The 24,265-nt window shown below is 34.7% G+C and overlaps 1 protein-coding gene across 4 annotated transcripts; it reads right to left on the bottom strand.

Moving 5' to 3' along the window:
• Positions 1-650: 650 nt before the first annotated feature.
• On the bottom strand, positions 651-21,004 carry LOC139145880 (coiled-coil domain-containing protein 74B-like). 4 transcript variants are annotated; one of them, XM_070717309.1, is made up of 7 exons: positions 19,965-21,004; positions 16,181-16,258; positions 13,881-13,949; positions 8,215-8,344; positions 6,284-6,476; positions 4,069-4,181; positions 651-3,179 (listed from the first exon to the last, which is right to left on the bottom strand). In XM_070717309.1, exons 1-7 carry the CDS (start codon positions 20,266-20,268, stop codon positions 2,993-2,995), a joined length of 1,074 nt encoding a protein of 357 aa, XP_070573410.1. In that variant the 5' UTR covers positions 20,269-21,004; the 3' UTR covers positions 651-2,992. The 4 variants fall into 4 exon arrangements, with proteins under 4 accessions (XP_070573410.1, XP_070573411.1, XP_070573414.1 ...); XM_070717310.1 differs by having other exon boundaries at positions 16,211-16,258; XM_070717313.1 differs by having other exon boundaries at positions 8,287-8,344; positions 16,211-16,258.
• Positions 21,005-24,265: the final 3,261 nt, after the last annotated feature.

Genomic DNA, 24,265 nt, shown 5'->3' with positions numbered 1-24,265 from the left:
AATCATACTTAAAAACTATCTACTGTTGATTGACCAATTAGAGTGCTCAATTCAGGGGTTTTATTTACTCATAAAGCCTTGGTCACCAAATTCCAAAACGAATGACAGCGCCGTAGTAAAGTGCTGTCCAATCAAAAATGAACATGTCATAATTTGTAGACATCTGGTACGTTTTAATATTAAAATTTGGTAACACAGCGGAAACCAGCTGCAACACAAACTCTGCTGTGCCCTAGGGCATTTATATAATGTGCCCTAGGGCATTTATAGGATGTTCCATTACATTGGGAGGCTATTTCACAAATAAAAGTTTTAATTCATATCCTAAACATGTTACATTGACAAAGGGGACGGTTGACGTAAACACATTGAAAATGAAAATATACCAGTTAGGGGCGATAGTTTTTAAGTCGGATAAAACCCTCGTACTCGGGCTCTTCTGGTATATAAAGTCCAACCCTAAGATAAAATGTCTCGGCCTGCGGCCTCGCTCGACATTTTATCGTTGGGTTGGACTTTATATACCAGAAGAGCCCTCGTACTTGGGCTTTATCCTATACTTGATTCATTTCTTCTGAATACAAGTCATATTGAATAGCCTAGATTTCTATCAAAGTGCTGGTGAAATAAACAACAACATGACCAATGGCTTGATGTACTGCAAGTAACGTTTATTTTATCTTAATATGGGCAAAAAGGCAATAATATCTACAGTCAAATAATGTCTCCTTTGCAACAAAAAAAGACAGGAAAATTGCACCTCTGAAGAAGATGTACCGAACAGCTCTGTGTGTCAGCAGTCTTTACATCAGTAAAGATCTGCAGAAAAACTGGTGTAATGGTATTACCCCTCTTCCTGTGATATATTTCCCAATTTGTGTGAAGCAAAACCCAAACTCAAATGACAGTTTACCCCTTTTGTGTGATGCAATGCCCACACTCCTATGACATATTACCCCATTTGTGAGATGCAATACCCACAGTCCTATGACATATTACCCCATTTGTGAGATGCAATACCCACGGTCCTATGACATATTACCCCATTTGTGAGATGCAATACCCACAGTCCTATGACATATTACCCCATTTGTGAGATGCAATACCCACAGTCCTATGACATATTACCCCACTTCTTGTGATTTATGACCCTACTTACAGTTATGTACACATCAACTTGACTACAAAAACTGGTATGACAGGATTAAATGAAGTCCATGGTACAAACTGTTTCACTAAAAAGAGTTGAAACGTTGTGCTGGGCAATGCCTTAGTTCAGTCAGTACAATTGCTTTGCTGATAATAATAGTGATTTGGTTGACAAAATAGATCATGGATTCACTCATCCCAAAGACAACTTGACGCAGGCAAGTGAGTTTGCTTATCAACTGGCTTGAGATGAACCTTTATCAACACCACAAATTTGTGTCCATAGAAACGGTTTATTATCCTTTATCTGCAAATAATGCGACAAAAAACCACTCTGTCACTCAGAGGGGAAAAAAACATACACAGCATTAAACTTTCAGAAAATCCACAAACACCACTATTACTACAAACTCTGCTACACAATCTAAACACTTCCATCTTCTTTCAACACAGACCTGTTAAGAAGAATAACAGGATATCGCTGTCCCATAGAGGTATTTTCTGATTTCAACCACAGAGAAATTACAGAAAGCACGTCCAATAGCTTCAGCATTATGTAAAATATTTACCCAGAAGGGGTTCTATACCACAAGCAAATAATCAAATCTTTCACATGATCATTTTACAAGAAAATTAAATAATTCATATTTTATACAATCCTATCATATATCTAGTCATGTCATATTTTTCATTGTACTCTTAATAGCTCTCCTTATGGCTTTGTGAAATGACACAAATAAATAAAACATAACACCAAGTTGTCCAAAGATGTACAAGGCTGATAGACCTGTAGACTTAAAGAGCTTGAAAAGAAAATCCCATAAAACAAAATAGAATAGTACTGATATAGAGGAAAAAGGAAGCAATGGATGTCACTCCGAGTGGTTAGCTCAATTCTAGAAAAAATATCTCTTTTATCAGTATTACAAGTACACTACCTGTAATCAAGCTTACAAGATACCTCATCCCTATAAAAGACCTTTTTCAGAGATGCATTGAGTACTGGCAGACCATTCCATTCTGTTGTTGGTGGTCCACGTCCTGACAGGTGGGTGACATATTCAAACCTACTACTTGCCTGCTACTATACTTGCAGTCATAGCTGTTATGTTGGAAAGCCCTTTTGAATCAGAGTTATGGTACTTTTTTCAAAGGCTTCCACCCTGTAAAAACAACTTTGGCTAGTACAATGCAACAATAAAATTTCAGTCTGTATTGTGTAATTTTTAGTTTTCCAAATCAATTTTGGCATAAATTTAACCTGAGCTGCACAAGATTGAAAAACAAGCCCAACTAAACACAACAAAAAATGTGAGAAATTTTTCTACATTTTTAAAATTGACTTTTACTTGCTGAGGCACTGTTGTGTGTGCTTTGAGGTCCATTAGTTTGGTAATTACACTGTGAACTAGACCTGTTTGATCATGGATGGCCTGTAACCTTGTAAATTTTTTCCTGTGATATCAAAGAAATACTATACTGAAAGTTCTGTGAAATCAAGGTTGTATCAATAATCATAAAAATTTGAAAATATGAGTAGCATCAACAGAGAATTTCATAGTGCTGGCCATTTCTGGTCATTGTCACTACACCAAATATGACAAATTGACCACAGGGATTTCAGGGTTGGGATTGGGTTGAATGGTAAGGGGGCTCTTGAAACACTGGGATAAACCTAGGTTTGGTGGGTTGACAATAGTTTATATGCAGTAGATTAAAAAAGTGTGTCTGGGTTTGGTGGGATCAAGACAGCAACAATACCTCACAACCAGACATTGTACATACACAATAATGAAGATAGAGAAAGAACAACAAAAGTTCTAAATATACAAGTTCTCATCATCTACAAAACAACTTCATTGCGCTGCCTTTGTTTTTTCAGTCCATCCATTCTCTTTTTCCTTTCGACAACTTTGTTGCCCATGGTTTGTTTCAGAGCCGGCAGGCTGACATGTTCCCTGGCTTGGAAGGCCGCCTCTGGTAGTTTCCGTGATTGGCCTTTGAGAGCAATTTTTGGCAATTTTCCAGAACTGCAGAGAAAATTGGAGGAAAACAATAATGGTTCATTACATAATGACAGATAACATCAACTCTCTGAGGTGTTCAAAGACTGTACATAGACAACTGTCACCGATTAAAAATCAACTAATCTTCAAATATATTGTGCAAATACATTGTGGACCCATTTTGTAGTGATACCCAATGATAAGATTAGCTAGTGTGACATTTGGATGGCAACACAAATACAAGCTATCAGATAAATTCAAGCCTTATAAGAATACTCCACTATGTTAATTAAAATTTCAATTAGTTTCAGTGCTAATTTTGTTTACTTTGCCTCTTAAAGAAATAATCAATGCTTGATTATCAAGCAACAAGTCATTGGAGATAATAAGGTTCTCTTCAGTTATGATAGGGGACTATAGCAGTTGCAAGTGAAGGTTGTCATGTTTCTTCAACATTTTTAGACTGACTCAGAGGTCAAAAAGGTTTTTCATTCATACATGTACGAAGGGATATATTTACGCATTTATTCAAAATGATAATTATGAAAACATGTATACAGCATACTGATACTGTCTTTTCACACTGCAGACTGTGGCTGCTGGTATTATTGTACATTGCTGTACTACCGGTAGTACATATTGAACTTTGCATGGTTTATCTTTGTCACCATCACAACTATCTTTCATTGTTTGTGTGCTACTATTTCCTCCAATGAATGTATTCATCTCTTTGATGTGATGGCCATTTTGCTCATTTCAGGATTATACAACCTTTACTTTGCACCATGTATGAGAGGCAAGTGTTCTATACACAAAGTATCTGGCACAACTTTCATAAAATAATTCAGTTGGTAAGAGATGAGCTTGGTTTTTGTAATTATGTAAGGTAACCCCCATGTGTCAAAGCCATTACCTGTGTGGGTTTTCTCCCTCTTCTGCCACATAAGCTTTTGCTAATAAATATGCATCAGGAGTCCACTTATGTGAGTACAAGACATCTTTCAGGTCTGCTTTCAATCTCATAAGCTGAAAAAAATAAATCAATAAATTTCAATAAATCTTTTCAACTTAAAAGTGATGAAAAAGTGTCCATGTGGGAATGAGAACATACAAATAGATAATTCATGGCAACTTTACAGCAGTAGGGATCTGGAACAAGAAACTACCGTGTCAAACAAAGACTTCTCTCCATATAGTACAGCAATCATATGACTTATAAAAACATAGGGCCAAAGTCCCTGAAGCTACTATAGACATGGATACAAAATTAAGTATTTCTCACTAAGATCAACCTAGGGACATTTAAACCAAATATTGAAGCTGTCTGACCAGCGGTTTTGAAAAAACAAGCGACTCAACAGTTGACAGAGCTCTGCTGTGTTATGTAGAGAATAACCTTTTGTGACACATGTATTGATGAAGAAGGTGGATATCTTTGATAGCTCATTTCAGGATGGCCTGACCAAAAATGGAAAAAAATTCTGTAAAAATACAGATTTGCATATTTCATCAGACTATATTAGTGTATAATAGCAAATAAACGAGAGTTAATTACATTCTAATCAAAGTAAACAAGACTTGCTTAAATCAAGATTTACATCATAAAAAAACAGCATATCTGTCAGGTTATAAAGAATCTTGAGCTGGTTATCTTTTGGTAATATCAGTATTTTCATCCTATTAACCAAGCACATTTTAACTTTCAAATTAACATTGTAAGTAAGTTCTGTTGAATAAGTTGAGACTGTACTACTCAGAGAAAGCACACTGAAGAGACAATGTTTGAAACTTAAGAAGTTCAAGGTCATCAAAAGCATTATAAGGAATCATGTTACACTTTCATTGCATTGTTTACACAGATTGCATAATTGCTATAAATAGCACATGAGGAAGCTTACAGCCCAGCTTTACCATAAAAACCCTATCACTTTGACCACTCTTTTAATTGACCACTCTATTTTTTTCCTCAAAAAGTAATCCTATTTTATCCTTACCAAGTCAACCATAAATGGAAATTAGAACTTTCTCTATCTCTATTTATTTGACCACCCTATCATGACAAACTATTATGAACAATTTCTTTTAGATAACATAAATGGTGGTTCAGAATATATCAAAGTTGGGATTCAGGAAAGTTGCCTTTACATGTTTTAATCCTCAATTCACTATGAACTGTCAAAAAAGTTGAACTTTCTGATAATTCCACACTAAAATTATTTTGGCTTTGATGATTTCCTAATTAATTCAATTATTTAAAATCATATTAATTATTTTTTCTGGGTGAATTGATAGGGTTTATACAGTACAAGAATTACATACAATGTAAGTCAAACTTTGACCAAAAATGACAAAAAAATTCCTTAAAAATACACATTTGCATATTTCATCACAATTTGAACAAATCTAAGTTGGGTTATCCCTAGGGACATGTATACCAAATAACAAAGCTGTCTGACCAGCGGTTATGAAGAAGTAGATTTTTTACCAAAAACACCTTTTTTGGCATTAATTTGCCTATTTTCAACAATATCAAAAAATTAAAAAAACAGTTTCTCAAAATCATATTTTAATCTACACAACAAATATCAAATCAGTAAGTACTGCGGTTCTCAAGATATTTGAGTGGACGGACGCCTCACAAACGGACATACATACATACAGTACATACATACATACATACATACATACATACAGACTGACGACGGACGCCGGACGGATACCCATCCCAATAGCTTCTATAGACTATAGTCTATAGTAGCTAAAAATTGAATTTGGAAACTAACTTGTGCACAGTTTGTTATCATTTGTCAAAACTGGACATTGACACAAACGACATTAAGTACAATCTTGAAAACAGCAATACCACTGTTCAGTCCAATTTTTGGTGAAATGAGTTTTGAGACTCAATCCCTGTTATAATGCCAACACAGCCATACCATGTCTTAAAGATAGGAATACAATGCTGCCAAGTGTCCAAACATATGCAATAGGATACATGTAACTCAGATATACTATCCCTGATACTGTTATCAGAGAGAAAAACCACACAGAAATCATCAGAAAAAATCTCTCTGTGATCAATATGACAATATTGAAGGCCTCTAGGATTTGTCATAGGATATACTTACTTCATGTGATTGTTTGTCATTTTGCCTTTGTAAATGTCTAATAATTAATTCACATTCTTCTAACGTAGGTGGTCTTGGCATGCCTGCTTTAGGTCTGACTTGCAGTGGGTCCATACTTGGATTCAATGCCTCTACTGCTATCTGTAACTGTGAGTGTGGGCTGGTTTGCTGTGATACTTCTGTACTGGGAGGTCTATTGGATCAAAACATCATCAAAAGAATTTTTTCATAAAGTAATTGATCTGCTGATATGCTATGCAGAAAGCTGACCCTGGCAAACGCCAAATGCAAAGTCCCTCTCTAGTTTATACAAGAACTTGATGCATGTGGCCCAGCCAGGTCAATGGATGTCTATATTTTTATATCACAGTAGGCACAGAGAAACTTGTGATTTTTAGAAAAATATTCATAAATGTTAATAACAATAATTTAACAAAATTACAGGATGCTTTTTGGTACAAGGATTGAGCCATCTTTAGTTTGCATAATCTATAATATTTCAGATTATTTTTCTCAGGCCCGTATTTTGAAGAAAATACAGCCAAAAAAAGTTACTAAGATTATCCCTCTTTTCACATACATGTAATTGTAGCTTTATCATTGTTGAACATAATTATGCAGATACAGCTTGGTAAGATCCTTGACAGAATCAGATTTACCTGTCCTGATCTGTAATAACTAAAAGAAATCTTGAGATTCTGTGAACTTTTAAACCAAACCATATCTTGTTTAACAAAGTATAAATCACAAGTTTCACCGCAATGTTGCCAATTTATATTTGAAGCATGGATCTTCATATGCAGATGACACAGGATGTGAACAAAGTTAAACTTCAAATGTAGTTACAAGATGTTGTGCTTCATCTTTTGTTCCGTCTGTTTCAAATTTCAACTCTCAAAGATTCTGTCCCCTAACTTCAGTTCTGTGCTTGGTACAGCAACATTTTGGTACCAAGGACATCATAAACATTTTGAATTAAAAGCTTAATTTGTGAGTTTTCAGCAAAACGTTCCTAGGTTTTCACTTAATAATTCCCTAAAACATGTTTAATTTCTGATTTCTTTCATACAACACTAAAACCATGAAATTTCTGATTTCTGTACAAACACACAGAGAATGAAATTTTGTTCTGGTATACATACATTTAAATATATGATTGTGTTAACAACAAAGCAAGTGAATGTTTCAATCCAAATCTAATTTCTGAGAAGATCTATGCTTCTGATAAAATTGACAGTAGTAATTCAGTTAGTAACAATATCGTTTGAATTATCAAACGGCAAACACAGGACAATATAATTTGCCTATTACCAAACACCTATTAATACCCCACAATACAAATTTCAACTCAAGAGGTGTGAAGTATGTGTAAAATGAAGATGAAGAACTGCGCTTGAAGGTTAAATATTATTCTTTAATATTATCCTATAATATTTACATGAAAAATTTGAGATAGATAATTTGCACAGCTCCCTTAGTTTGAAGCTACAGCAGATGAAATGACACTTATTCCCTTGAGAAGAATAAATTACATGAGACAGTCTGAGTAATGATACACCTGAGGCTATAGAGATTAGGAGGGCACACAATGTGTTGAGGAGCAATTTAGCAATGGACAATAATATCAACATGAAATGAGACACTGGGGAACAACAAAACATGTACACTGACATCAACAAGGACACAGTAGACCTACCACCACCACCAATTTGCCATGCAAATAATTAAACAGTTATAAGGACAAGAATTGCAGGTTGAAGCATACCACAATGGAAGCACAAAGCTACTGGCATTGATGGATGGCACACAGGTGACATGGGAGACTACATCCACTGGCTGTCATGGTGATGTTACCATGGTGACATGATGACACACTCTGGAGGAAGAACAGCACTGCAGCCTTGCCAACTCTACACATTGTGCATGCTTACCTCTTGTTTAATGTTTGCTCTACAAGTTGTTGGAGATACGCATTTCTACTTCTGGCATCTCGTAGTGCATACCTCAAGTTTTCTACTTCTTCTTCCAAAAACATTTTCTTCAACTCGTCTAATTTTTGTGCTGAAAATCACAGGGAAAAAATTGCAAAATTGAGAACAAGACACCACATGCCAACACATGAAAGGAAAACACCTTCTTGTACACACTGCACTGGCCATGAAAAGTTATATCACTTGGCAAATACAGTAAATGAGTAAAACATTTGTCAATAATACTGGTATCATCCTACCATAGAGTGATCTAGATTTGCTAAGAACGTATAAAGTGAGATAAATTGTGTGCAACTGCCAAAGCTGTCAGTGTCCAGACGTCAAACTTACAAATTTGCAGAGACAATGGATTTGGTACAACATGCACTGTTATTGTTGAGAGATGAATTCCATTAGTTTGGACTGAAATACCGGTAATACACAGTAGATTTCTATTGTCTGTACTAAAATTCATTTGTCAACAACAACAACATTCAAGATAACACGCATACATTGACAAGTTGGACACAAGGAACTTTGACAAAATTGTGGATGTTGAATAAGAAAGTGTATTTTATGAACAGAACAGGAAAGAATTGAGTCAATGGAACTTTACAAACTGACCAGGAATCATAAACCAAGCAAAGCTAGCCTTGGATATGATAAGATTCTATCACTGCCATCATTTGTTTATTTGTTAAGAGACATGGTGATCTTTTGATCTCAGTTACCAACAATGCCCCCTCTCTTTCCCTGTCTTGGCATAAGTAATTACCTTTTGATTATATCAGTTAAATAAAATTGTCTTGCAGATAGCCTCTAGAGATCAAACAACAATGCTAAATTACCACAGGAACACTAAAAAGCTAAAGAGGCATATCCCAGGATTCAAATTGTTCAAATTAATCTGACCTTTGAACCCAAGGTACAATCTAACATTGGGACCTACAGCACTGTTTGCTATTCAGTAAGACATGCCTGTCTGCAAAACAATTTAATTAAATACAAAGAGACAAACACACAACATTTTGATGTTGTTTGTCCATTTAAAATACATATATGATATTCTTGAATTACATTCATATCGACAAGAATATGTAATGAAATATTTAAGAGATAATATTTTAATTGCCTTGCATTGTGGAGAAATTTCAGTTATTTATCTTTCTGATAATTAATATTAGGAAATGTGAAAATCTGGTAAAACTTACGAATAAACGAACTTTTCATGAAAATTTAAGTTTACTTGGGAAAGAATAGAAACTGTATGTGAATAATTACCAGAAATACCACAAATCTAGCTTGGTATTGACACATGAGTGAAAATATATGTGCAGCAACAGCACAAACCTTTGAAATTAAGACAGCAGTGCTTAGAGTTAAAACCACATTCTAAATGCTGAGTGTTGACAATTCCAAGGGTCTATGTATTTGTTTGGTACAAAGAAGCCGCCTTAAACTGGAGCATAGGAACCATTCAGTGACAAGGGCATTGCAGTAAGACAGAGGTCAAGAGGTCAGGTGACAGTGGTCAGCTTGCAAATTGCTTTGACAGGCATCAGCAGACATGATTAGCCAGCTTATAAAACTGAATAGGGTATTGATTTTTCCTACTTGGACATCAAAATGCTGTGAAGCTTTATTGAAAAGTTTGACGTTTAGCCAGCTGAAATCATTTTATTACAGGTCTTAAAATTGAGCTCATTTATTCTTTTGAAAACTTCTGATGCCAAATAGTTTATAGTTTAAATTCAGTGAATTCTCAATGGGATTCGAACTCACGATGTACAACACAAAGACACCTATCGAAGACATCACAGTCAAAACTGCTAAGCTAAGATGTTACAATACATGTCATGACAAAGACCATGATTTGGACAGAAGATGGAGTTGAATTTGATCAAACTGATATAATATCAGCAACTTCAATTTTGTAACATTTTTTGGGGAGGAGCAATTTTCCCAGTAGACTCCACAATAGTCTAAGATATTAAAGTAAATACAATTTTCTTTGTTGATTTCTGAGCTTATAAATTCTCACATAGACCTTGGATTTACTCAACTATCGACTGTTACATGAAATTCAACATTACAAAATGTACTGAGCTCTTCAAATTTCCTGGTTAGATTCCTGTCAGTTATAAGCAACACTTACAATCAGCTCAGTTCAAAAAAGTTGCCACTGAAAGAACAGGTTTTCATATCAAAGCACAGTGACCAAATTCAGATCAACATTCAAACTATCAGGTTTGTGTTAGAGCTACCTGGCCAACATCTCAGTTGCAAGCTACAGTTTGGACTACCGTACCATCTCAACTTCACTGAAAAATTGGTCCTACTACCCGGACAATAGCTTATGCCAGATCACATGACCGGTTGCTAGGTAATCATAGAAACCAGTAGAGTAATGCTAAGTAGAAAGATGGAAACTACATGGGACCATTATTGATTGTCAAGTAGAGACTCCAGACAAATGTAAAGGGCATTGGTAAAGTTGCAGACTGGTCAAATATATGTTTAGTAAATACTACTGCTTAATTTGATGCTCCTGTTGTGATCTGATTAACATAGGATAGTGCCTGCAATCTATTACCATAAGAATCCGACATCGGTGACAATTGGTACTCAGACTGGCACCAGTCACTTGGCTTTTCGAAGCAGCAGCTACTGGCTGGCCAACGTGTTCAATCAACGATCTAAACAACAGCCTACCACTAACAGTCTGCTGAAGTTTATTCTTTCAATTTATTCTGTTTTAATATTTATATGCCCACAGACTTGGAGCAAGTCTGGTACTAACTATGCTAATGGTAACCTACCTGATCAAAAGGGAAAAGAAGAATTAATGCAAAAGTCAATGATATACTGTGCTGTACTGTAAGTGACTTATCTGTTACAATAACACCTGCCTTCACTTCTGGTGTCAATATACACTTTGTAAACAGTACTGAACACACAAAGAGTATATGGCTGAAACTTAACTTTGTCAGAGCTACAGAATCGACAGCAAACATTGTACCAGCCATTTGGAAGGTCATTTCATATTTGATCTACAATGTTACGGAGAGGTAGTTTGAGACAAGACTGGTCATGCACGTATCACATAGCAACCACACAACTTGAAACACTTGAATTGCATCATTGTGTTTGAGTTAAGGTGGTTGGAAAGGCTATTTTTGCACCAATTCTTTTCTCAGAGTTAATGTCAAGTTTCAAGTGTTAGAATCAAGATATTTAGTTCAAATTTTCAGGATAACTCCCTTAGTTAATATTTTCTCCAAAGAATATAAAAATTGTATATTTGCAGCCATGATTTTGAAATATGACACCAGTAAATATTAAAATTTAATTTTTCATATTTTTTTTACATATTTGAATTTAATAATAATTGGATAGTATTAATATTACCAAATTAGTTATAAATATGTTGACACTATTTATTGTAAGATTTGTACGGCAGGATTTGTAAATAAAATTGTTTTTATGATTTTACATGGGTTTATATATCAAAAAATTATTAAAAATTCTTTCAAATTTCAAAATGTGATTTTTCAAAAAGTACTTCAAATACAGGAAAATTGTGCCGTACAAATCTTATCTGTAACCTTGTTAATAGGCTGTAAAAAATTCCATGTCCATATCTCATTTCAAAATTGGATTAAATTGGTATACAATTATGTAGGAAAACTGTTATTCTGTCAAAAATGTTGAAAACAAGCCATATTAGCACCCCTCTTTTGAAGTCATAGAGGAGTTTTTTTGGTTAATCTCACTTTTGACACATCTTTGACACTCAAAGAATCTAAAAGTGCATTTACAATAGCAGTCACTCACTCTGAATGCCAGCACCGCCTTGTCAAACTTTCCTGAAAAACAGCAAATAATGACTTTCCCTTTTCAAACATTTTATTAAAAGCTAGGGGACCTCTACCATAGTTAATACACTAAGGACTCCCCAACTTCTTCTTATTTGGTCAGTTTTTCAGAAGTTTTAACAGGCTATAACTCTGCAATGCCTTTGTGCCCAAATGTCTAGTTTTTTTTATTCCACAGAGAATGTTGACTACTTTTATATTTTAATAGTTTTGTTGACATTTATAACTGACGCTCTAGCCTTTCCAACCACCTTAAGGCTGAAACAACTTACAACTTAGAAAGTCATTGAGACGATTGAAATAAAAATGTCAGCTTTCTTGACAACAACAAGTGGTTGGTCTTACTTTGCCATGGTAAATTTACAGATTCATTAGACAACAAAAACCCAATGGCTTGTTGTTGGACTAGTCCTTGGCAGCCTGTCTGGCTTACAAATGAAAGACATTGAAGTAAGGTTTTCATTTCAAGCAGGTTTCTTTGTCGTGGTTGAATACTTCAAGAAAACATCGTCAAGACGGTAAGGTTGTGTGACAAAAGATCAAAACATGGAATTCTAGGTTCAACTTTGCCCTCTGGAAATGTCTTTGCTTTGAGTTGACACCAATGGAGTTAAAAAATACTATCTCCATTTCAGTAAAATGGCAAACAAAAATGACTTCAAGAAATTGTATGAGCTCTGCTTAAAGTAGGTATTGGTTTCAATATATGTACCTAGGTGACTAACCCAACATCCATGTCTTTTGCTATTTACATTTGAGGTGAAACACTGCACACCAACATTTCCTGATCTAAGAGACATTTCACCACAATTAAGGCAAATATTTTCTATATACTTTATATTTTGTCATACTTAATATAAACCTGTATAACTGACAAATAACAGCAAATCCAAGTGTCTCCAAGGGCAGTGTTGCAAATAGATACGCACAAATTTGGAACTGTTCTACACTGAAGAATTAATGTGCACAGCTGCTCAATAGAAAATACTAGTATGTAGTTGTTTACACTGTATAGTGACATTGTCTTGATGGTGTGGGCATTTGGCTGAGCAGTTTTGACTGTGATGCCTGCACCAGGTGACTGGGTGCCGTAAGTTGTGAGTTCAAATTTGATCAAATTTCTACTGAATCCATACAAAGTCATGTCATACTGCTGACAAGCCATGAGTTGTGAGGGTTTTTTGGTCAAGGCATATATACAGTAACACTGACTATAAAGAAAGAACTCATCACAGATTCTTAGAGTAAAGATGAACAAAATCCCTGATGAATGATAGATATGTTACACAATGTTGAAAGTTTTGAAAACTTATCCACAGTCTCGAGTAGCAATGAGGCAATGCAATACTAGTAATTTATACCTTGAGATGTTTAATACAAGCAATAGAATGTTCCTGGTTTTCCTGTACTTTCAGTCAGATATAAGACAACGCTAAGAGAGCTTGCTTTCTGTCTCACACTTATGAAATCTGGTGAACTTTCTCATACATGTCAGAAAGAGATTGATCTATCAAACAATGAGAAGGAACTAATTCCTACTGTCACAAAGTTTACTGTATTTACACAAAATGTAGTGATTTTAATGTTGAATACGGTATTGCTGACAGGTTAGAAAAGTGGACACCCAAGTTATTACCCTGTATAGTTCTGCTATTACAATTCTACGATTATAGGTTGAAAGACTTGTTTGTAATATTTGTTCTGCCATAAGAATTGAATGATAAATGGTGCTTGGTGAAATTTTCAGCTTACCTTGAGAATGGTGACTACCACCACTACTGCTGTCAGCTTCTCTGGACAACATTGAAACATCACTTAATTCTGCAACAGAAAACAAAAACAGCGTTATGATTCATTGTTACAGCACTGGTGATAAATACTAACTCTAATGAATGTGTAGAAATATCAAAGAAATATACACACTTGGGCAACAATTTCCTTTTCATGAAACACTTTGATAATTCAAGTTGTTTTGAGAACAAGATCTTTTCTTTCAGAGTTTCTGAAATATTTTGACAGTTGAAGATATGCAGATCTCAAATACAAAGTGATATGAGATCACACAATAGTACACACACTGGAGATTTCATGACTTCCATATTAAAGAAGGAATTGAATATACCTTGTAGGTATCTTAGAGCAAAGTTCTGTAATTCAACTTAAAACCCGATTCTCCATATCTTGAACACTAATACACACACTACCTCAATTCTCAATAACACTTTCGCTTATAAGAAGTCTTTCCCACATACTAATTTATAACAGAAAATAATTTCAGTTTAATATACACACACAGTGACTACAAAAGTAGAATTACACATCATTATTTTTCAATACTGTGAACTATGAAAGCCTATGTTGATTGTTACCAGTATACCATCTTGTGTTCAAGGATTTTAACTTGCGAAATATTAATCTGAGATTGTATTACTACATGATGTTCTGTGGCAATTTCATAGTTTCATGAATCTTTGTAAAAAAATTCAAACCAGATTGCTGGCTACAAATACCCTTGCTGCAGAATAAGTGTACATTAGATATTCAAATTTACCACCATTCAACTTTCTCTCAAAGTCGTGGAAAGCAATTATACCAAACGAATTTCTAAATCTTTAATTTTGAAACACTAAAATTAAAGCATCACACCATGGCAGGTTTAAAAGGTCAAATGATTTTGAAATTTTAAACTACACACTAACTGAGCTGATTATTTGATTGAGTTCCTTTTCAATAGCTACGTGTATGACGTGATTTGTATGTAACTTATAACACAAACAATTTTCTATTTCAAATCATGTAAGAAATCTGGGCAACTATGTACTTTCTAATAACTTACATAAATTAAATTGTTTACAGAAAGAAGATTGTCTATTATCCAATTGATTGAAATTTTCATAAAAGCAACAAATGGATAACATTCATCTTTGAGTTTTTGAGTAGAATTTATTAATTTGTTACTTGAGATTCACAAATTTGACTGCTTCACTTGTGTATAAATTTTAGTTGGTAAGTTGCATTGTAAGTTGGAATAAAAACAACTGGTACATTCTGTATCAGATTTTGGCAATTCTTAGTTCACATTTCACTCCATACATGGAGACACGAAACACTACTTAACACTGGCAAATGTCTAGATACATGCAATTTGATATAATATTCCAAATCTAAAAAGCCTTTATAAATATCTACTTCATGAAAGCAACAGTACACAGTTATCAAAGATCACTAGCTGACAGAAATATTTTCTCAACTGGTGTATACATATTCACTGTAAATGCATTTCCAGAATGGCTCACAGTATATACATGATAGATATCTTTGACTACAGAGCTTATTTAATCCTTTGAGTCTTGTAATTTTTCCCTCCAAAATTTTCATGCAAAATTTTACAAATTTTTGGTGAATTTTTCTGTAATTGTTTGATAATTTTATACGAAAGGGACATCACATTTCAGCTTTACAGTTTTTTATCAAAATTTTGGCAAAATTCTGAAAAATATTGATTTGGGTATATTTTTTAAAGGCAGCAAAAATTGACTTTGGCACTCCAAGGATTAAATATGGGCCAGAGTCAATGTATTCACAAAATGCTATGATAAGAAGTTCCCAGTAATTAAAAGTAATCTATTGCTGAAAGTATGATGAAAAGTAAAGGGGCACTTTAGATGTCCTGAAAAAAGTGACACAAATGTCAGTGATAGCGGCAAGAGGGTCAATTACTATGGCGATAAGATAGATAGTAACAGCAAATGACTTGAGTCAAGCCATGCATACTCTACTGTCTTTATGATGCCATAAATCAATGGGATACAGCTAACAGAACAGTAAACTTTCAACACTTTACAAGGCCATAAGACTCTGTCACTGTGCAGCATGAATAAACATTTACTATAGGCCACAACATCTTAACTTCAACTATGAAAAGCTTCAGTGCACTGTAGGTAGTCAGCAAATACCATAGACTCTCCCAGCCTGCAAGCAATATTCAAAATAGCTTCAACTTCAATTCATTTACTTTCAGCAAGCCAAGAATAAAGTGGGAACCCATTTACCTGATAAAATACTGTGCTTAATGCACTCACCTTTCTTGGGACTCAAACCTTTTGCCATTACCAGTTTAAAATGTAAATCTGAAAAACAAATAAAAAGTTCAAAAAACATTATAATTGTGCACTACCAATATATTTATTTGTGCTAAACTTTAGGTAGCGGTCTCTCTGACTTGTTAAATTTACTCAGAAAACAGTATCCTTTAGAGCAGACAGCAAAACTTTAAATATTTGCAATATATTGCTTGAGTAACAGAGCAAACAGGCCTTGAAATACTTCCTAAATTTAGGCATTTAGTCGCCTTAAGTAAAACATAACTTACTGGTATAAGTTACCGATATAAGCTTGGTTTAAAGAAAGTAGTTACAAGCTAGCAAAATCTTATTATCTGGTGAAAGTTTCTACAGAACTACCTTAAATTTCAGAAACAGTTCAAATTTTTACCAATGGCGTTTTAGTGCTTCAATGTTTTTGAAGAGTAAACATTAACTTGGGTCTAAACATTAAAACTTTATCGGAAACTTTTCCTATTTGAGTGCGTGGACACCATCAGTATAACTTTTTCTCAATCATTCCTTTATTTTCATGATTGCTTTGATACAACCATACATCCAACAACAAGGGATGTACAAGGTTGTTATAGCACACTGCAATCGTTCAATTGTTAAACAGCTTCTATTATTTACACCAAATTGTTATCTAGTCATTTTTGATATTAGTATTCTTATACCAGTTACCAGACATACAAGACAGATTTGACATTAATGGAGAGCTATCAACAGTATTCAAATTGCCTATCTCTGAGATGACTGACTTGACAATCTTAGAAAGTATCAAAGGCTGTCTAAGTTGTAAATCAGTCAACAAGGACCAACGCATTTCTAACCAGAATGATATGAATTACATATCTTTATCAAAAAGATTATCATATAAGATATAGAAGCTTTTTACCCATGCCAGTATAGCTGGACATGTTTCATCCCATGCAATGTTCAACTGTTCAGACTTCTCAGAGGAGTTACACTTTCAAAGGGGTTGATTCACCCTTGTTTTGGATGCAGTCTATTAATTTGTTCATAATCCAATTACAAATATTACTTTACAAAATACTAAGTATGGAAATGCAGTATTAAATATGCTAATTAGCCAGCCCTTTTGTTAATCAATTTGAATAGGGAGAATGCTGCATGCCATTTGAAAGACCTTGCAAATATAACCAAGATTTAGCACATGGGAAAATTCACTTCAATGGTGACACACTTTTTCCGCCAATGAAAAAAATTACACTATTTACAGTTTGCCCTTCCTTTCCATTTAATCTGAGATAAACTAAAGTTTTTTTTTATTTTTTTGTTAAAATATAACAACATGTTATTTCTTATTATTCATGCACCTACACATTATCACAAAAACAATAATTTCTCCCATCACGTCTTACTATGGAACAGGTACAAACTGCTCATAGAGAATACAGTGTGAAATCTCTACACTTTGTTGCCATACAGCAGTAGTGATAACAATGATATAATGTTTCTGGTCATCATCTTTCTGGACTTTGAAGAAATTATTCCTTCCAGTTTTGCAGCTTACTCTCAAAAGGTTACCATTGTTGAGCATCAGCGAGACATAAACAGGGAACTATTTTGAATGCAAATTTTGAACACCTAGGGAAGACTAATTTGAAGTTGCATATAATTTAACTTTGAGCAAAACTCTACATGTTGAGAAAAATCAATTTAAAAACCCCCAGAATCACAATGTTTGAATTTAAGTGGATTTCTCTGTTATACATAAAAAAGAACTACAGCAGTAATATGATATTGTAAGAAAGAATTTTTTGATTTAACGGCAACATTTACAACATTCACAAAAATAAAAAATAAAATAGCCGTAAACTGGCTCTTCAGTAAATTTCTGATTATTTTCTCTTTTATGAGAATGAAGGGCAAGTACTCTGTTATTTGTTCTGTAATCTGATTAATATGCCTAATCCCACCACTCTAGAAAATGGCAATATGGCGCAGTATCCGATGTAAGCTAAGACCCTGTGAAAAACCCCGGCATGTTATAGAATTGCAGTGACACAGAAACCCACCCCCACTGGCATTTTCAGGAGAAATGGCGCAAGAAACCTTTTCATTGATTGTAAAGATTGTGAGTACCATACAGGTACACGTCATTGTAGAGTTCACTTGTATATGGGTACAATCATGTAGTCTACATGCACACAAAGAAGCCAAGCAAACCTCTAGGCAAAATGACTGTGGAACAAGAACAACATGAATCAGGAGAATTTCTTTGCAATCTGCGACAGAATTTGTAAATTTAAACCAACTGAGTGGATATACAAGAGAGCATTTCATAAATATTTGACACAATCCTTCTATGCCAGCATATGGTAAACCATTACACAAAATTTGCTGGCTAAATTTTAACAGAATTTACACATATTTCATTTAACATTCAAGCAAATTACAAAATTACTCTCAAACTATTTTATGAACAAAATTCACCATTACTTTCTGACAATAGATAAAACATATATTTGAATAGGTGAGTCCATCCTGATTTCTCCATTGTACAAGTATATTTACTTTCAGAATATTGATCCATAAAGAAACATGGACTGCTCTCAATTGTGTTGGACTGTACCCTCTTTCTATGTCTACAAAAGCTTTTATTAGTATGGAGTTGAATTTGCATACAACACTGAATAAGTGTTTTTTTCTTGTAACTTTATGTTACTTCATCTTGCATAAACCTAACAAGCTTTCAATAAGTCTCCATGATTATCTGTATATTTTTATATGACATATGGCAACTGAGCAATCAAAATTTAGCATTGACTAATTGCTCCAATCTAGAAGATGAATATTAAATTGGTAACTCAAAAAGGATCTTCATTGCTTCCCTGTGTAATAATGTTATACTGCATTACATTATGAATAATAATCTATTATTAATACAAATATTACTTGCATTCACTTCTCACTAACAACTTACATCAACATTTGTTTTTCACAGGTATTCTGCTTTATCAAATCTGATTGAATTCAAGGTTTTAATTTCATTTGTCTTTTAACCAAATCATCACTTCCAACATTTTGTAAAGATCTATTGTGTTCTATAGCAAAGTAGGACCTATACATCATAAGCAAGAGGGATCATGGGAGGATTGAGCCTCCTGTTAAGTCTATTTTTCATTTCATTTATTTAACGGTTTCCTCATCACATCGAGAACACTGACTGCATACCTAACATATTCCATAGCATAATATTTGTGTGAATTCTCAAGTATGCCACTGCTCAGGGATTTAAGAAACATAGTATGTTATTCAATACACACTTTTTTGAAAATTTCAAAAATGAGGACAATGTGCACATGGAAAGATTTTCTAATATCTGCTGGCATTAGTCGTGATACAGCCCACCAGTTTTCTAGATGCTTGACAAAACACGTTCAAAAACTTACCACTTCTTTTCAATAAATTTAATCAAATTCCTGGTGTTTTTTGTTGTGATTAAGTCAATGTACAGAACTTTACTGTTCATAAATTTAATTTCAGTATAAATGACCCTTGACAAAATTTTTTTTCCAAAAATGTATATGTCAGTAGATGTATGAAAATGTTAACATTAACACTTAGGTATGAGGAAAAAGATTTCCAATTTGTTCATAAAATGTACACGTATTTTTATTATTCCAAGATATGCATGAATAATGTGTGAGATTAACAATCGAATTAAGTTGTCAAACAGAATGGAATGAGATAATAATTACTCTACCTTTATTTTCTCTTTTTAGGATATCTATTTCTTCATGTAGACTTCGAAGGACATCTTGATGTTGCATCTTCAGAAACTCAAGGCTCTTTTCAAGATGATGCATTCTTTGAACAGGATCCATATCACCTGTATCGGGCAAGTCGAACTCGTCGTACAGTCCTTCTTTCTTGCCCGGTGGTCCCGGCAGGACTTGCAGACGATCTTTCATGAACGGTCGCGGGTACCTTGCTTTGTCTAGAGTAGCAATCCGCGACCAGTGCGGCATATTTTGCATGGGAGGCAGCGAATAGCTTGAGGACGACATTGTATTTCGCGAGTAATACAAGACGTGTAACACTAGTAGCTACCGCAGATAGAAATACTTAACTGTGTTTTGATTATATTTATCGCTATAGAGCCATCTGGCCTCCCTGTTAAATTACAGTCAACGTCGACGAATATATGAATAAACGTCGATCTGTTGAATGTTGAAGAATTCCTCGATATGAACGAGTTTATATTATTTGGCACGGTGGGTAGATATGACACACTCGTTAGAGTGCCACTTCATATAATGGTTGACAATGGCCTGCGACGATGAAGCTGAATATACTGCGACAGTGGCTCGCAACACTTGCAGCAATACTGTCTTCGACGAATGGAGAATGGAACGGATAGCTGTAGTACGTTTACGCTCCACTCGAATTTGAGAACTGCGTGTGAATTTAGTTCAGAGTCCGGTATCCCATCATTGGCACTGCACAAAACCCAACAAGATGGCTTCCTTCATGTATCCACAACAAACCTCACGATGTACCCGGCTATGGGTTCGAACGTCCCTACCTCTCCAAGAAATTCTCTCGAGCTTTCAGTTCAGGTGAAAATGAAGCCAAAGATGTAACTCATCAACTGATGTCCCTAAAACGACGCCCGACTTCTGATCACTTCGAAATATCGCGGTTATGAATCCGTACCTAGGCTGCTCTTCCCTATCGTTTCATAGTCCTTCAATGCAGCGTCTATGGTATGTGTCTACAGATGCAAATGTCATGTTGCCATGTGACGAAATTTGCATATTCCACGCGAAGCAAAATCAGCCTTGCTGTCGTAGAGGGCTCTATACAACTCGTCACCGGTATCTCCTCGCCGATCGATCGCTCACTTTGAAACCATGGGTACACGTATCAACAGTTTACATGCAAGCTGTACAAGCACATACGTTAATTGTGAACATGAATAATTTTGTGGACGTCTGTTTTTTTTTCTCAGTTTCTTTGAGATTATATTTTATATACTGGTTTCTCCCTCAGTCAAAGGACCTATTTCCAGGGAAGTCCAGTATTAGGAAGAAATACGAAACTGTAAACACTGATGACAACATAAGGCGATTCAAAATGAATCACACAGTTGCGCGAAATATTAATATCAACATCAAAACATTTAATATCAAATATTACATATCGCTAAAGACAAAGAATTGATAGACGATTAACTATAAACAAGAGTTTCAAGACTGCTGGTAAAATGCAAAATAAGTTTTGCTGATAAACAAAGTATTGAATGATAAAAATAACAACACACAAAAAGCACAACGAGTTAATAGTAAGTCAATAAACGAATGTATAAACACTATAGCGCTCTCAAACGAAAGAGAGTCGGGAAAGCAATTGGATCAACAGGAAACAATAGGCTATGCGAAAAAGACGAATGTATAAAGAGCTGTATTTCATTGCATTATGATGACTTCGTAACGGCTTCAATGGGTTTACGAGTAATCCGGACACCAAACTTGTTAATTACCTAGCAAGTTCGCTGATGACATTGAGACTTTTAATAGTGAATAAGTGAACGAAATACGCATACGTGTGCTGAGCGATTGAAGATGTATGTAAATGCTGGTAAAAGGAGCCTGATATATAGTATTTGGTATAAGAAACATACCGACGGCGTAGATGGAAATTATCAAACAGACATACTAAATATATTACCGATGGAAAGTTCTGCCCAACTGTCGTGACATTATACTCCTAAACAGTATATAATTTAACATAGGTGATGTTTATCTTGTTTCAGACACTCTAATTCAAATCACTATGTCAAGAATGTATATAAAGATATACATTGGTGTATATATATAATATATATATATATATATATATATATATATATGTATATAACTCTGCAATGAGGATTATGTAACCTATCTCTGTTATTAACATCATTTTGATTAATACCACAATAATTAATAGGAGATTGCTGTCATGTCAACACTAGATCGAATATGACATAACATTTTACGACGGGAGGAAAATACTTAGTTCCACCAGATGAAATTCCGATTACTATTATTGCTCGTTCCGTGTGAGATATTCGTCTAAATGTATCCATGCGTATTTCAAGGATAAAACACGGGCACTCTCAACAATGTAGTCTGTCAAAACCAATTTCACACTTGTTAGAACCTAAAATAGCTGTACTGTGCTTTGGAGGAAAACGAATTAAATTATTTGATATATTTTCGAGACAGTAAATGGGATGCAGCTATCAGACGGTGGTTAAACAGTAATGCAATCTTAACTTATTTCTATACAGCTGTTAGTTTGACAAGAAAAGTAACATATACGGCGAGATCATCCGCGCCAACTTTTAGAAATTTCATGTGGATATTGTTATTGGCTCGAATACTACGCATGTAGTTGAAAATGAACAAACCATAGACCCTTTTTAATGAACTAACCGGACATCTTGAAGAACATTCGCGAATAAAGGCTGACTATGATACTTTTCGTAAAATGGGACACCGATTCATGACACCGATTGTTAGGAACAAGGATTAATCTAATGATACAATGCAATAAAACTGCCAAATTAATTATCCCAGTTAGCGGAAACAAAAACGCGAACAAAACACTTAGCGACTTCAACAGGCTTTAAATATTCGATAATTCTTCAAACATTTGCCCGACTAAACAGGCCTACCTTTGTCAAGTCTTGACCGACGAACGGTTTTTGAACTTCAATAGAGGCATTCCCTTATTTAGTAACAGTCCATAGACATTAAAGGGTCTTTTTCTCTGTCTATGGATAAACTTAAAGTTCACTTTTACACCGAATTATATCAAGACTGATATGTTGGTCAATGATGACGTTAGTTCAAACACGTGGTCAGTCGAGGACACCACAAGATAAAACTTTCATAAAATATCGAAAATATGACTATGCCCGGATGTGAATCGACGTAACCGTCATGACACCGATTGTTAGGAACATGCAGGCATAGTTTAAATCACGGTTCAACGTTTTAATTATCCTACACTCTGTCATCAATCACACACTTCTTTGTCTTCGATACAGGGGGATTCGATGCATATTTTTTTATAATTATGTTCATGAGATATGTGCATAGAAGGCATGCAGTACATTTACACCATTAGACCTATCAAATCTCAATCAAATATCATTCCCAAATTGGTAAAGTGCGTTGATCTTAAATATTTAATTTTTACTACTTTACAAATAAAACCAAAGGGCACAGCAGCAGAAGTAAGTGTGACTTACGTTATAAAGGTATTTGGTCTCAAAAACTGAACAGATCCTTCGGAACGATATGAGTGCATCACGCAAGTATACACTCTGTCTGATGGAAATCTGATTTACAGGATGCCTATACTTTTCTAGGTTTGCTTGGAATTGTTTTTATGTATCTTTGTGACTGTAGTTCTGTTGCTATCGGTGCCAGGCGCTATCACATATGTCATGTCGTCACTACCTCTTCCTTCACATCGCCGCTGTACCTTTGGATCTTCTTTTACACAATAAATCAAAATGTAGACGTCAATTGTCACCTGAATTTCTTGCGTTGGTAAATTCCAGATTTGATAGGTTATATAAAGTCTGAGTGATGAGTATATCGACTAGCAGGCGATTTCGCCGATTTTTGTTGGATACTGTTACAACGTTATTTTTATGATATCGTCTCCGAGAACTTATGAAGCTTAATGATTTGGTCAGTTCTTAATTGCAGAGAGTGGCCGACACTATCTGATGCACACACATTTCGGTCATTTGTAAGGCTGACATCGTCTACAGTTACACTAGTCTTACGAAATCTGATTTTGTCTGATGTTCAATCTGATTAAATTCCGATGTAGAGATGGGTCGGTCTTTTACTCTATCCCTCACTATAGGAGGAATAACACAAAAAGACCGTAATAGGATAACGTAAAAGACCGACCCATCTCTACATCGGGTTTTAACACTTTGAGTGTAATTTTTTCCAACTAAAATTTGAGTGCTACATTTTACCAATTTTTATGAATTTT

Source organism: Ptychodera flava, chromosome 12 (genome assembly GCF_041260155.1).
Source record: "Ptychodera flava strain L36383 chromosome 12, AS_Pfla_20210202, whole genome shotgun sequence".
Taxonomy (NCBI): Eukaryota; Metazoa; Hemichordata; class Enteropneusta; family Ptychoderidae; genus Ptychodera; species Ptychodera flava.
This window is presented reverse-complemented; position numbering and strand designations above follow the sequence as displayed.